Below are 15,764 nucleotides of genomic sequence, written 5' to 3' on the forward strand. Positions count from 1 at the left end.
AGAAGCCCATAATTTTAATTTCTCGAGCCATTATAAAATTTGGTACTTGGAAACACTGACTTTAATTTTATTGCTTTATGGACCTAATGCAGCCCCCTTCTGTTTCTGTAGTCTGGAAGAGTGGCCCCAAAGACATACAATTAAATGGCCTCAGAAGATACACAATTCACAGAATGACATAAAAATGTACCACACAGTGTCACAGCCAAAGTCTGAAACAACTTTCTCTGTAGTGATTTCTACTCTATGTCCCAAATGACAAGAGATCACTCGCATATTTGTCTTTCTCTTTACCTCAACTCACCATTCAGTTCCTTCTCAACCACAACCTTACTTCTTTCTCCCTGTGGTGATGTTAGTATCAGTCTTTCTTGGCAAGTATCTTTTCACATCACTAACCTTGAATTTTATCAGGACTGACTGCATAATTTGCAGGGCTCAGTGCAAAATAAATGTGGGCCCCTTGCTCAAAATTTTTTATACAAATTTAAAGACAGCAATAGTAAGAGCATTAAACCATGCATAGAGCCCTTCTAAGTGTGGGGCCTGTGTGACTACACAGCTGAACACCCAAGAAGCCAGCTCTGAGTCTCAGTGGCCAAAATTGCATCACATACCCATTCCTTAACCAATCACTGTTAAGTGGGTTGTCTAGTTTAGCCTTAGACTAAGAACTGATCTCCTGGAGCAGGACATAAGTTCATTTTCCCCTGGTATCTGGTGACAAGGATTCATGAGGAAAACTAGGCTTCTTTTGAGTAGAAGTGAGGAAGGCATTGTTGCTGAGAAGCCAACAACAACATCTACTATATTATATGTCCATGACTAAGAAAGCGGAGGTCTTCTTCAGAGGCTCCCTTTGGAGCAAGCTCTGGTCCCTAGGGCCTTGAAGATCAAATCCAACCTACTTAAATCTGCCAACTCTTGAGTCCCAGGCTCCCATGCACTTCAAACCTCTCCTCTGCTGCCAACCCTTTTTACAGGTACATGCAGGGGTGAAAAGATGTGATTCCTGTCCTCCTGATCATTATCCTCTAAGGAACCAAGACTAAGAGACTATAAAATACACAAAAAACTCAAATAATAGAAAAAATTAAAAGAAAAATGCTAATTAAAATCCACATGGTATTGCTAAGCGTTTGGGGAAATATTGGATTTACAAGTGCTAGGTACAATCCTCAATAGGAGTTAGTATTTGCAGGGCGGGGGGGTTGGGTGAGCCTGGTTGTGGTATTAAGGAGGGCACGTATTGCATGGAGCACTGGGTGAGGTGCATAAACAATGAATTCTGGAACACACACACACACACACACACACACACACGTTAAATTAAACTAAAAAAAAAAAAAGAACATACTTCTCCATGAAAAATAATATTCATAAATGTTAAGTTCTTCCATAATTTTACTTTACTAGATTTATAGAAAAATAAAACTAAATAAAATTTTAAAAAAATAGGAAAGGAAAAAAACAGTAAATGATTGCTGAATTCCAACATCATTAGGCCATAACTTATCCTTAGTTAAATTAGACAATATAATCAAAATTTCTAGATTATATCATTGTTTTGGACAGACACTTAGTGGTAGTAATGAAAAAAAAATCCAAGTACTTGGAAAATATGAGAAATACAAGATTCTACATCTGGAGCCTCTGAGTTATCAGTTACGGTTAGATCACCACATTAAGAGCAAGGTAGTAACACATTTAGGTGTGAATATATAATATGTGCGAAGTATAATTCTAAATATGTTTCTCATATTGGGAAACTCAAATATGTTTTTCATGTGCTTTCATTTTCAGTATAAGTTTAATTAGTTGTACCTGATTAGAAATTAAAAAGAAACTTTAAAGACATACTTTGAATTTCAATGATCTTCTGTAAAGAAACAACAGCATTCATATTCGGGGTTTGGTGGAGAATATCCTCGGCAAGCGGCTCCAGCTGCAAGAATAGTAGATAATAATGAGCGGAATATTATGACTTTATAGTAAATCTGAAAGAAGCAAAGCAAACTGAAACAATCCCACCCCAAAGCTTGCTTGAAGAACTAGTTAATATTTTCATTTTGCTGATAGCAGTTCTGAAAGTATAGCCAGTTTTATTTTCTGTTTTGCAGCCATGTAATTGAATTCCAAGGGGCTTTTATATTGGTCACAAAACTAATCTATGAAGTCCGTGAAGCAGGTGCATGTCTGTGTATTAGTCGTTAGAAATCTGAGTTATTTGTATAATTTTTGTAGGTTCTTTACAAACCAAATTCCATCATGTCTGTATATGCAGCTGGGCCCTGCAAACAAAACCTCAGGGAAGTTGCAGTACACAGAAAGTGGGCAGTCTATTATCTGTACTTTTGCAGTGTTTTTACATTCAACCACTTTACACTTCTGGAAACTTCACAATAGAAAGCCATGAGACACAGCTGCTCTTATCCAACTACTATTAAATAAATGGTAGAGAAAATGTTCAAACAAACCCAAAGCTAAATAACAGTGCATTTTTAAGGGGAAATAAGTGCGCATTTTTATTTAACTTCTACTGTTCTTATAACTATGCAGATGTCCATGTGGAAACATGGGACAAATTCCTGCCTTGCAAATGTATAATGATCTTCTGGAATTACACTGATTTTTCAAGGACAAGCTTAGCAAACAGTGCTTTGCGAGAAATGAAGAGGAACTTTAAGTAATTTATGGAGTGTTTTGGCAGAACTAAATCTGATGATACATCCTGGGAATACCTTGATGATGTAGCTTGGTGTATAGCACCAGGAACTGCACAGCCAGAACACTTGCAAACAAAAGGAAAGTAATAATAACAAAGGTATTAACAAAAAAAGGAGCTTTCTTAGAAAATTTAAAGTCAATAGTCTCAAATTCAAACTGATGGTCGAATTATAATATGGCATGAAAAGGAACCGATGTCACCACACACTGTACTGAAATAGAAACTCATCTGTCTCTTCATCTGAAGAAAAGAACCTAAAAACTCAGGAATTCCAAGTTTCTACAGCATATGTGAGTGAATCTTCCCCCCAGGGTCTCTCTGAATTGATTATTCTATACTTCAGTCATGGAATCTAAAACAATAGCACCTTTCTTCCAGATGCCATAGGAAAACCAACTAGCTTAGGGATATTTATACATGGGTAAATTCACTAAATACAACTTTCAAGAGTGTTTTTCTTAGCTGCCAAAGAAAAACCTTTAAAACATCAAAAGGTTATTTGCAATACAGTTTAGTGAGAAAGAAAGAAGTGTCAGTGTAAAGGCTCTGTTCTCAAGTTCTTATAATTTTTAAAAATATTTTTTAAAAATCTGGTATTTTAGATAGTATCTTCAAGAATATGTTATCCAAGTAACAAGCTCTTAACTCAGAGACACTATTGAATCATAGGCAGAATGTTACTTGGAAAACTTATTCCAGAATTAGATAGTGTTGACCTATCTTGCTTATAAATACTCTTTCCTTTCACTCTGTCTCAGAGATTAGAGAAAAATTTTAATAGAAATCAGATGGATTTTACTAATAAAACATTTTGAAACATCACTCAGTGTTCAAATATCTAAGAACAAAAGAACGAGGTGATTTCAGAATATAGCTTTCAAAAAGCTTCTCTGAGACATTAGAGTAAAAACGCTGACAAACTGAAAGGTGCTGGCTACTGCAAAGAAAACTACAGGAAGATCTTTAATGTAAAAACCTCACTTCTGGAACTCTCTTGCATTGAGGTTTGTGGGCTATTTTTAAGACCTGGGTTATGCAGAACATAAATGTGATTCAGAGTACTGAGAGTAAAAATACAAACAACTCTAATTTGGAATCATCATTTGGATACGATAAAGTTGTGTCCACTTATAAAAGCCACCTAGAGAATTAAAGCAATTACACTGATAATTTAAACCTCCCAAACCATTTCCCTGCATGTTTTAGGTGAATGCCATTTAGAGGATTTAAACTTCAATAAATTGCCCCAATTTTCTTCATTTTTGAGGGTATACACAGAGAGATGAATTCAGGAAGTTCTCAATGTAGGTTCTTTATTTTTTCTTTGGTAGCTCTGCAGAGAAGATAATAGGTAATACGCTGAACTGACAAGAAGGCAAATGACATTTAGAGTCTGTTTTCATAAAATTAAAACCTTGACAGAGGGACCACAGAACTGAGTTGTCTTTTCTAGAGTGCTGATTTAATCATTCACAATTAATGTGCTTGCTTTGGCAGCACATATAATCATTCACAATTAAAAGCACTAAAAACATCTGATTAAAGCAGCTATTTAACAAATATTTATAAGTATTGGTCATAATTAGTAATCTAATAACTAACTGTAATGAAATAATACTAAATGGATAGTCATTTTTCTTAAATTTGGGCAAAATCATTGCCTACTGAGGCTAATCAATGTCAGAGTTATTAAAAAATAAGCATGTATTTTATGTAAATCAGAGTACTTTTGTATTTTAAAAAAGATAAAGCCGATGCAGATGTAGAAAATATCTCACACCCATCATGCTATTCCATCAAGTAATAATTATTATCATGGAGTAATAAGATACACTAGGTATTTTTAACACAATCTCTTGACACATGAAGTTCTCATGCAGCTTTATTAGGTCTAAAGCTTAAATGCAACCATTACTTATAGAACTTTATAGAAATTTTCTGACTCTGTGACAGGGACATTTATTTTTCTACATTTTTTACACAAAGTGGCAATACCATATTGATGTACTTCAGATAATTTGGTAAGTTTTACCTATCATGTAATTTCTAAGTATACAGCTATTTTGAAACACCATAAAATTGTGACTGTTATAATGTAGTAAGTAAGTAATTTTCATATTCTTTAGAATCAAATCATTTAAATAATCAAAAGTCATTTTAGTTGGCTAAGATGCATTTATAGAAATAGGCAAGAGTATCCTTGGAGAAGTCTCTGAGTAAGAGTCTTAAAACTTACTCTGTACTCATGAGACATGAAAATCAACTTTATTATTTTCATGATTCAGAACAGAACAAAGCTAAATAAAGATTTTGCAAATAAGTACATGAGGATAGATGTATACGTTAATCAAGCAAAGAATCTAACTACTCTTGTTAGCTTTTATGTTTCCCAAATATGTCAAGCATTTCACACTTTAATGCCTTTATTTGTTCTGTTTCTGCTAAATTCAATTTTCTCTATCCTTATTTGAATGGGTGAAACCTTACTAAATCATCCAAAGACCAACATAAATATTGCCCTCTCTGTGATATCTTTTCTAAAATTCTGATAGAGCAAATTACTTCCATCTCTGTGCTTTCTTTCCACCAAATATTCTTGTTTACTCTACACATTATTGTGGTAAGTCATCTCTGTCATTTTCTATTTTGTTGTGAGCCATTTAAAGGCAAAGATAGAACTTGGGATAAGGTGGGTATTTTTTAAAATGTTGAATGAATGAAGGAAAGATTAATTGAAAGAAAACGTGAGGAGGCTGCCTTTATTTGACCCTCCAGAGCTAAGAGACATAAGTGGAATATGTTCTCCCTCTTGGTTGCCTGCTATCGTTGGGGTATGGTTTAGAGTGAAAGACTAGGAATAACAACAGCAATGATTCATTTTTAAATCAATAAATTGATTTTAATTGATATTTTAATTGATTTTTAAACTTTAATTGATTTTTAAATTGAGCATCAATTTCTTTTTTTTTTTTTTAGATTTTATTTATTTATTTATTTGACAGACAGAGATCACAAGTAGGCAGAGACGCAGGCAGAGAGAGGGGGAAGCAGGCTCCCCGCTACACAGAGAGCCCGATGCGGGACTTGATCCCAGGACCCTGAGATCATGACCAGAGCCAAAGTCAGAAGTTTTAACCCACTGAGCCACCCAGGCGCCCTGAGCATCAGTTTCTTTAAACTTATTAATTCCAGTAATGTATATATGAATAATCTTGTATAGATTTTCTATATACACAATTATATCATCCATAAAAAATAACAGATTTGTTTACTCCTATCCTCTTTTTATTTTTTTCCTACCCTATTGCACAGTCTAGGACCACTGTGCAATGTTAAAACAAAGCAATAAAAGTGAGCATCTTTGCCCAATTTTTGATTTCAATGAAAAATTCCCATATTTCCCCCTTAAATCTGATGAATACTGTAGAACATTTGTAGATATCCTTTATCAAGTTAATAAATTTTCCCTTTATTCCCAGTTTTTCGAAAGTAGTTATCTTAATGGGGTGTTTAATTTATTAACTGACTTTTAAGCATCTATTGAAATGGCGTACTTCTTTATCATTCTCTCAATGTAACAAATTATAATTACTTATTTTGGAATTTTTTTTTGAAGATTTTACTTATTCATTTGAGAGAAAGGTGGAGCGAGAGAGCACAAGGGAGAGGGGAGAGGTGGAGGGAGAAGCAGACTCCCCGTTGAGAAGGGAGCCGGGCTAGGGCTGGATCCTAGGACTTGGAGATCATGACCAGAGCAGAAGGAAGGTGCATAACCACTGGAGCCACCCAGACACCCCTTATTTTGGAACGTTAATATGTTCCTGGCTTAAATACAACTTTGTTATGGGTTTTTAAGATACTGACAAATGGCTAATATTTTGCTTAGTGTTTTGGCTGCTATGCTTATGTGCAAGATTTTCTTATAATAGTCCTTTCTTATAATGTTCTTTTAAGTTTGAGGTATCATATAATATTGGTCTCAAGAAATCAGCTGTCAAGTGTTCTTCCCATCCTCTCCCTCCCTTTACTCTAAAACAGTATAAATTATAGAATTCACTGACAAAGCTATAGGGGTCTAGTATTTTCTCTTGGTAAATTTGGCATTCAAGATTCAATTTCATTAATAATTACAGTGCCATTCAAATTTTCCATCTTTCTGACTTGGTTTTTGCAAAGCTGTAGTTTTGTAAGAAATTTTCCATTTCAAGTAAAATTTCAACTTTTTTTTTTTACATAACAATTTTTCTTTAATACATTAAAATCTGTAATAAAACCCCCTTTTTCACTTTGAGTACTGGTAATGCATAACTGTTCTTTGTCAATCATTCTTCCTAGAGTTCTATCAATTTTGTTAATTATTTCAAAGAACGAAACGTAGACTTTTACAAATCATATATTATACATGTTTTGCATTTTATTATTTCCTCTCTATACTTCTTTTGCTTACTTCATATTTAATTTATTGCTTTGATTTTTTAACTTCTTCAGTTGTATGCTTCTATCTTTACATTTAAACTTTCTATTCTAATATACACATTTATATCCCCCACATTCACTTTACATACATAAGTGTACAATACATTATTGTTGACTATAGGTAAAATGTCATAGAGCAGATCACTAGAGCATAATTATTCATCTTGCTTGACTGAAATTTCATGCTCATTGATTAGGAACTCCTCATTTCTCTTCCCTCTGGCCCCTGACAACTACCATTCCATTTTCTGATGCTATGAATTTGATTATTCTAGATACCTCATGTAAGCGGAATCATGTAATATTTGCTTTCTGCAACTGGATTATTTCACTTAGCATAATGGCTTCAAGGTTCATTCATGTTTCACATATTGCAAAATTTCTTTCCTTTTAAATGCTGAATAGTATTCCATTGTATGTATAGACCACATTTTCTTATTCATTCATCTGCCAGTGAACATTTAGTTTGTGTCCACATCTTGTCCTTGGTAAATAGTGCTGCAATGATCATGGGAGTGTTATTATCTCTTCAAGATCCTGATGTTGATTCTTTTGGATAAATATTCAAAAGGAGGATTGCTATATCATATGGAAGTTCCATATTTAATTTTTTGAGGGCCCTGTATACTGTTTTTCAGAGCATTTTGCATTCCCACCAACACGAATGCAAGGGTTCCCTTTTCTTCACATTCTTGCCAATACTCATTTTGGGCATTTTTGTTAACAGTCATACTGACAGATGTGAGGTGATATCTCACTGTGGTTCTGACTTGCATTTATTGACAATTAGTGATATTAAGCATTTTCTCATATACTTTGTGGCCATAATATGTCTTCTTTGACAAATTTCTGTTCAAGTTCTTTGCCCATTTTAATACTAGGTTATTAGTATATTTTCCTACTGAGCTGTTAAAGAGTTCTTATTTATTGTAGAGATGAACATCTCATCAGATATATTTGGTTTGCAAATATTTTCTCCAATTCCACAGATTGCCTTTTTACTCTGTTCTTTTTTTTCCTGTAAAGCTTCTTTTTTTTTTTTTTAAAGATTTTATTTATTTATTTGTCAGAGACAGAGGGAGAGTGAGTGAGCGAGAACAGGCAGACAGAGAGGCAGGCAGAGGCAGGGGAGAAGCAGGCTCCCTGCCGAGCAAGGAGCCCGATGTGGGACTCGATCCCAGGATGCTGGGATCATGACCTGAGCCGAAGGCAGCCGCTCAACCAACTGAGCCACCCAGGCGTCCCTTCCTGTAAAGCTTCTTAATTTGATGTAGTACTACTTGTTTATGCTTGGTTTTGTTGCCGTGCTTTTGGTGTCATACCCATGAAATCACTACCAAGACAAATGTCATGAAATTTTCCCTGGTTTCTTTTAGGAGTTTTTTAGTTTTGGATCTTACATTTAAATCTTAATACATTTTGAGTTCATTTTTGTGTATGATGTAAGATAAGGGTCCAATTTCATTCTTTTATAAATGAATATCCAGTTGTCCCAGCACCATTTCTTCAAGAGACTATCCTCTCTCCATTATGTATTCTTGGGACCGTAGTTGAAGACCACATATGTGCTTTCTATTCTGTTTGCTTGGTCTACAAATTTGTCTTTATGGCCCTGCCATACTGTTTTAATTACTGAAGCTGGAGGTATGAGGACGCTAGCTTTGTTCTTCTTTCTCAAGATTGATTTGTTTACTTGTAGTCTTTTGTGGTTTCTTATGAATTAAACATTTTTGTTCTATTTCTGTAAAAAATATCCACTGAGGTTTTGATAGGGATTGCACTGAAATGTTGATCACTGTGTGAAGTATGGGCATTTTAACAATATCAGGTCTTCCAATCCATAAACAAGGAATGTCTTTCCATTTGTTTGTGTTATGTAATACTGATTCTGGCTTAATTCATTGTGGTAAGAGGTTATACTCTGTATGAATTCAATTATTTGAAATTTATTGAAATTTACTTTATGCCCCCAAATACGGTTTGTTCTTGAAAACACTGTAAGAGTCCTTGAAAGGAATGATACTCTGTAGTTACTGAGTATGGCCTATTATATATTTTAATGAGGGCTAGTTTATTAAAGTATTTAAATCTACATACCTCATTTTTATTGTCTTCTTTCTTAATCAGTTTCTGAGAGGCGTGTTAAAATCCGTCATTATGATTGTGGTTTTGATTATTTTTCCATTTGTTTTTTCAGTTTTTGCTTGATATGTTTTGAAGCTGTGTTACTAGATATATAACTCTTGAACTGTTTCATCTTCTCAGTTAATAGAATATTTTTAGCATTATGAAGCATCTCTATCTCTAGTTCTTTTTTGTCTTAAGGTTCACTTTATCTGATATTAATATAGCTACATGAGCTCTCCAGTTAATTTCTGTAGCTTAATTTTTTCTTCACTTCTGTATATTCAAACTTTATTATTATATTACAGAAAGTATCCCTTTACATCTGTGTTCATCAAGGATATTGGTCTGTAGTTCTCTTTTTTGATGGGATCCTTGTCTGGTTTGGGGATCAAGGTGAGGCTGGCCTCATAAAATGAGTTTGGAAGTTTTCCTTCCATTTCTATTTTTTGGAACAGTCTCAGGAGAATAGGAATTAGTTCTTCTTTAAATGTTTGGTAGAATTCCCCCGGGAAGCCGTCTGGCCCTGGACTTTTGTTTGTTTGGAGATTTTTGATGACTGTTTCAATCTCCTTACTGGTTATGGGTCTGTTCAGGCTTTCTATTTCTTCCAGGTTCAGTTGTGGTAGTTTATATGTTTCTAGGAATGCATCCATTTCTTCCAGATTGTCAAATTTGTTGGCATAGAGTTGCTCATAATATGTTCTTATAATTGTCTGTATTTCTTTGGTGTTAGTTGTGATCTCTCCTCTTTCATTCATGATTTTATTTATTTGGGTCCTTTCTCTTCTCTTTTTGATAAGTCTGGCCAGGGGCTTATCAATCTTATTAATTCTTTCAAAGAACCAGCTCCTAGTTTCGTTGATTTGTTCTATTGTTTTTTTGGTTTCTATTTCATTGATTTCTGCTCTGATCTTTATGATTTCTCTTCTCCTGCTGGGTTTAGGGTTTCTTTCTTGTTCTTTCTCCAGCTCCTTTAGGTGTAGGGTTAGGTTGTGTACCTGAGACCTTTCTTGTTTCTTGAGAAAGGCTTGTACCGCTATATATTTTCCTCTCAGGACTGCCTTTGTTGTGTCCCACAGATTTTGAACTGTTGTATTTTCATTATCATTTGTTTCCATGAATTTTTTCAATTCTTCTTTAATTTCCTGGTTGACCCATTCATTCTTTAGAAGGATGCTGTTTAGTCGCCATATATTTGGGTTCTTTCCAAATTTCCTCTTACGATTGAGTTCTAGCTTCAGAGCATTGTGGTCTGAAAATATGCAGGGAATGATCCCAATTTTTTGATAACAGTTAAGACCTGATTTAGAACCAAGGATGTGATCTATTCTGGAGAATGTTCCATGTGCACTAGAGAAGAATGTGTATTCTGTTGCTTTGGGATGAAATGTTCTGAATATATCTGTGATGTCCATCTGGTCCAGTGTGTCATTTAAGGCCTTTATTTCCTTGTTGATCTTTTGCTTGGATGATCTGTCCATTTCAGTGAGGGGAGTGTTAAAGTCCCCTACTATTATTGTATGATTGTCGATGTGTTTCTTTGATTTTGTTATTAATTGGTTTATATAGTTGGCTGCTCCCACGTTAGGGGCATAGATATTTACAATTGTTAGATCTTCTTGTTGGACAGATCCTTTGAGTATGATATAGTGTCCATCTTCATCTCTTATTATAGTCTTTGGTTTAAAATCTAAGTGATCTGATATAAGGATTGCCACTCCTGCTTTCTTCTGATGTCCATTAGCATGGTAAATTCTTTTCCACCCCCTCACTTTAAATCTGAAAGTGTCTTCGGGTTTAAAATGAGTTTCTTGTAGGCAACATATAGATGGGTTTTGTTTTTTTATCCATTCTGATACCCTGTGTCTTTTGATTGGGGCATTTAGCCCATTAACATTCAGGGTAACTATTGAGAGATATGAATTTAGTGCCATTGTATTGCCTGTAAGGTGACTGCTATTGTATATTGTTTCTGTTCCTTTCTGATCTACTACTTTTAGGTTCTCTCTTTGCTTAGAGGACCCCTTTCAATATTTCCTGTAGAGCTGGCTTGGTGTTTGCAAATTCTTTCAGTTTTTGTTTGTCCTGGAAGCTTTTAATCTCTCCTTCTATTTTCAATGATAGCCTAGCTGGATATAGTATTCTTGGCTGCATGTTTTTCTCGTTTAGTACTCTGAATATATCATGCCAGCTCTTTCTGGCCTGCCAGGTCTCTGTGGATAAGTCTGCTGCCAATCTAATATTTTTACCATTGTATGTTACAGACTTCTTCTCCCGGGCTGCTTTCAGGATTTTCTCTTTGTCACTAAGACTTGTAAATTTGACTATTAGGTGACGGGGTGTGGACCTATTCTTATTGATTTTGAGTGGGGTTCTCTGAACCTCCTGGATTTTGATGCTTGTTCCCTTTGCCATATTGGGGAAATTCTCTCCAATAATTCTCTCCAATATACCTTCTGCTCCCCTCTCTCTTTCTTCTTCTTCTGGAATCCCAATTATTCTAATGTTGTTTCGTCTTATGGTGTCACTTATCTCTCGAATTCTGCCCTCGTGGTCCAATAGTTGTTTGTCCCTCTTTTGTTCAGCTTCCTTATTCTCTGTCATTTGGTCTTCTATATCGCTAATTCTTTCTTCTGCCTCATTTATCCTAGCAGTGAGAGCCTCCATTTTTGATTGCACCTCATTAATAGCTTTTTTGATTTCAACTTGATTAGATTTTAGTTCTTTTATTTCTCCAGAAAGGGCTTTTATATCTCCCGAGAGGGTTTCTCTAATATCTTCCATGCCTTTTTCGAGCCCAGCTAGAACCTTGAGAATCGTCATTCTGAACTCTAAATCTGACATATTACCAATGTCTGTATTGATTAGGTCCTTAGCCTTTGGTACTGCCTCTTGTTCTTTTTTTTGTGGTGAATTTTTCCGCCTTGTCATTTTGTCCAGATAAGAGTATATGAAGGAGTAAGTAAAATACTAAAAGGGTGGCAACAACCCCAGGAAAATATGCTTTAGCCAAATCAGAAGAGATCCCAAATCGTGAGGGGGGGGGGAAGGGGATAAAAAGAGGTTCAGAAAGAAAAAAATAAAATAAAATAAAAAAGAAAAAAGAAACAAATAAAAAAAAGAAAACCAATAATAAAAAAATATAAAAAGGAAAAAATATATATATATTGGATAAACTAGTTAAAAAACGTTAAAAAAGAAAAGGGTAAAAGTTTAAAAAAATTTAGCAGAAGAAGAGAAAAAAATTGAAAAAGAAAAAAAAATTAAATTAACTGCAAGGCTAAAGAATCATGGGGAGAAAGCCATGAGTTCCGTGCTTTGCTTTCTCCTCCTCTGGAATTCCGCTGCTCTCCTTGGTATTGAAACCGCACTCCTCGTAAGTGAACTTGGTCCTGGCTGGGCTTCTTGTTGATCTTCTGGGGGAGGGGCCTGTTGTAGTGATTTTCAAGTGTCTTTGCCCCAGGCGGAGTCGCACCGCCCTTACCAGGGGCCGGGCTGAGTAATCCGCTCGGGTTTGCTTTCGGGAGCTTTTGTTCCCTGAGCGCTTTCCGTAGAGTCCGGAGGACGGGAAGGAAGATGGCGGCCGCCCAGTCTCCGGCCCGGAGGAGCCGAGAGCCCGGGGCCCCACTCCTCAGTGCGCCCTCAGGGAACAGCGTCCAATTACTCCCGTCTGCCTGGCCTCCAGCCGCGCTCCGAGCTCACCGAGCCTGCGACCGGTTCAAGGTAAGCCCGAGCTGTGAGCTCACTCCTCGGCTCCGTCTCTGTAGCCGGCTTCCCTGTTCTAATACCTGCGAGCTCTGCGACACTCAGACACCCCGATCCTTCTGTGACCCTGCGGGACCTGAGGCCACACTGGCCCCGCGTGGGCTTCACCCCAGTTAAGCCTCTGGAGCGATGTCCCTCAGCGGAACAGACTTTTAAAAGTCCTGATTTTGTGCTCCGTTGCTCCGCCGCTTGCCGGGAGCCGGCCCCTCCCCCCGGGGTCTGTCTTCCCGTCCCTTTGGATTCACTTCTCCGCCAGTCCTACCTTTCAGCAAGTGGTTGATTTTCTGTTTCTAGAATTGCTGTTCTTCTTCTCTTCGATCTCCCGTTGGATTTGTAGGTGTTTGCAATCTTTAGATAAGCTATCTAGCTGATCTCCCGCAACCTGAAGTAATCTCAGCTGCTACTTCTCCGCCATCTTGACTCCTCCCAATCGAAAGTATCCCTTTAAACAGCACTTTTTATTACAATGTGATAATCTTTGCTTTTATTGATAAACTAAATTAATTTATATGTCTTTTGTGGAACTGCACAAGCTGATTCTAAAATCTTATATGAAAACACAGAAGGGACAAATGTAGCCCCAAGACTATCTTGAAGACAAAAAAAAACTGGGAGATTTTTTTCTAACAGATATCAAGATTTCTTATATAACCACAGTAGTTAAGGCAATCTAATAATGTCAAGCAGACAAACAGATCTGTGGAATAGAAAAGCATCACCATGAGTATACAGACTAGGATACTTATCTGTATAGGGGCCATAAGGAATAGATGAACTTTTTAATAAATGGTACAAGATCAACTGTATATCCACATTAAAAAAAAACTGACTTCTACTTCATGCTACATATAAATATTCAATTCCTGATAGACTGTGCAGCTAAATGTTGAAATCAAAAACAAAGCTTTAGGGGACGCCTGGGTGGCTCAGTGGGTTAAAGCCTCTGCCTTCAGCTCAGGTCATGATCCCAGGGTCCTGGGATCGAGCCCCGCATCGGGCTCTCTGCTCAGCAGGGAGCCTGCTTCCTCCTCTCTTTCTGCCTGTTTCTCTGCCTACTTGTGATCTCTGTCAAATAAATGAATAAAATCTTAAAAAAAAAACAACAAAAAAAAAACAAAGCTTTAAGGAAAGATTGAGGAGAATATTTGAATGGCTTTGGGTACAAAGAAAACTTTAAAAGAATGCAAAAAAAACTAATCATAAAGGAAATGATAGGTTTGTACTACAATAAAATTACTTTTACTTATCAAAGGACATGATTAAAAGGATAATTAGATATTTCAACACATTTAACCAACAATAGAATCCATAAAGAACTGCTCAAATCAGTAGGAAAAATGACAACCTGAGAGTGGAGAGAAGACTTAATAAGTACTTCAAAAATGAAATATACAAATAATCAAAAAGTAAATGAAGACCTGATTTACTTCATTAGCATTTTGCCAAGACAAAACCATGATGATATACTATCACATATCAAAAATAATGTCTAAAATTTTAAAAGACTGACAATACCAATATATGGAACCAATAAAACAGGCAATATACAGAACAACGGAACAGTCATATGCTACTGGTAGGAGTATGAGTTGTGACAACCACTATGGAAAACAGTTTGTTATTATCTATAACAACTAAACACACGCAAATCCCACAACCCAGCAATACCTCTGTTAGATATATATTCAGCAGAAATGTGTGTACAAATGCATCAAGAAACACACATAAAATCCATTATAACATTATACGTAATGGCCCCCAAACTGAAAAATTCCCTATATTCATTAAAAGTAGAATAAATTTAAAAAATGTAAGTAGAATAAACAAACTATGGTATTTTCCTATTCTTTTTATGAAGTGTAGTACTATATAACAGTACAAACAAATGAACTATAGCTAGTTGCAATAACATGGATGAGTCTCACAAACATCATACTGAGCAAAAGAAGTTATATACAAAGAGATATATATATGGTTTCATGTATGTAAAGTTAAAAAAATAGATAAATTTATTATGTTAGAAAACAGGAAATTGGTTACTTTCAGAAAAGAGAAAGGGAGTACTAATTGGGAAAGAAAATATGGGGCCTACTGAAGTGATGAGATTATTTTATTTCCTGACTTGGTTGATGATTATATATGTGCTTGATTTGTAGTATTTCATTGAGTTGTACGTTCATACCTTATACAGTTTTCTGAATATTATACTTTAGAGTTAAAGACATTTAAAAAAGAGAGTATGTTTTCTGACATAAGGAATAGGGAAACTAAGTCTGGTTCTTGAGTCCGTATTTTTTCTACTACACTATTGTGCATTTTAGGAAAAAAGTGAGACTATGAGTGTTTCAGCAAAAACAACAAGTTGTATTCTTAGATACAGGCTACAAATTCACTTAAAAAGGGACTGAGAGATGCAAAGCAACACAGAAAAAAATTCAGAAAGGGTTTAGTTGTCAGGATCAAAGATATTGCAGAACTTTGGAAGAATATGATGATCAAGACCAAGAGGATAAGGGAAGTAGTTTGCCACATAGACCTGACCTTCCAGGCAGATGAACTATATTATCAATTCCCCAGTGAGGAGAGATTGGGGGTTAAAACTCAACCTTCATTTAACTAATTGTCTTAGAGATGTTTGCAATTAGCTATACATGTTTAATTTGATTGC

The 15,764-nt window shown here is 35.7% G+C and overlaps 1 protein-coding gene across 8 annotated transcripts in view; it reads right to left on the reverse strand.

The window, feature by feature from the left end:
* Window positions 1-15,764, reverse strand: part of HDAC9 (histone deacetylase 9) — an 856,076-nt gene that overhangs the window by 38,437 nt on the left and 801,875 nt on the right. For all 8 annotated transcript variants that reach the window (XR_004384558.1, XR_004384557.1, XM_032873697.1 and 5 more), the window contains one exon: window positions 1,861-1,945. Coding sequence is in view for 6 of the 8 variants with exons in the window: in XM_032873697.1 (XP_032729588.1) it covers window positions 1,861-1,945 (85 nt within the window). In the remaining 2 variants the exon portion in view is untranslated. The remainder of the gene's footprint in view (window positions 1-1,860; window positions 1,946-15,764) is intronic.

The sequence above is a fragment of the Lontra canadensis genome, unplaced genomic scaffold, assembly GCF_010015895.1.
Source record: "Lontra canadensis isolate GAN:19392208 unplaced genomic scaffold, GSC_riverotter_1.0 scaffold2, whole genome shotgun sequence".
NCBI classification, from domain to species: domain Eukaryota; kingdom Metazoa; phylum Chordata; class Mammalia; order Carnivora; family Mustelidae; genus Lontra; species Lontra canadensis.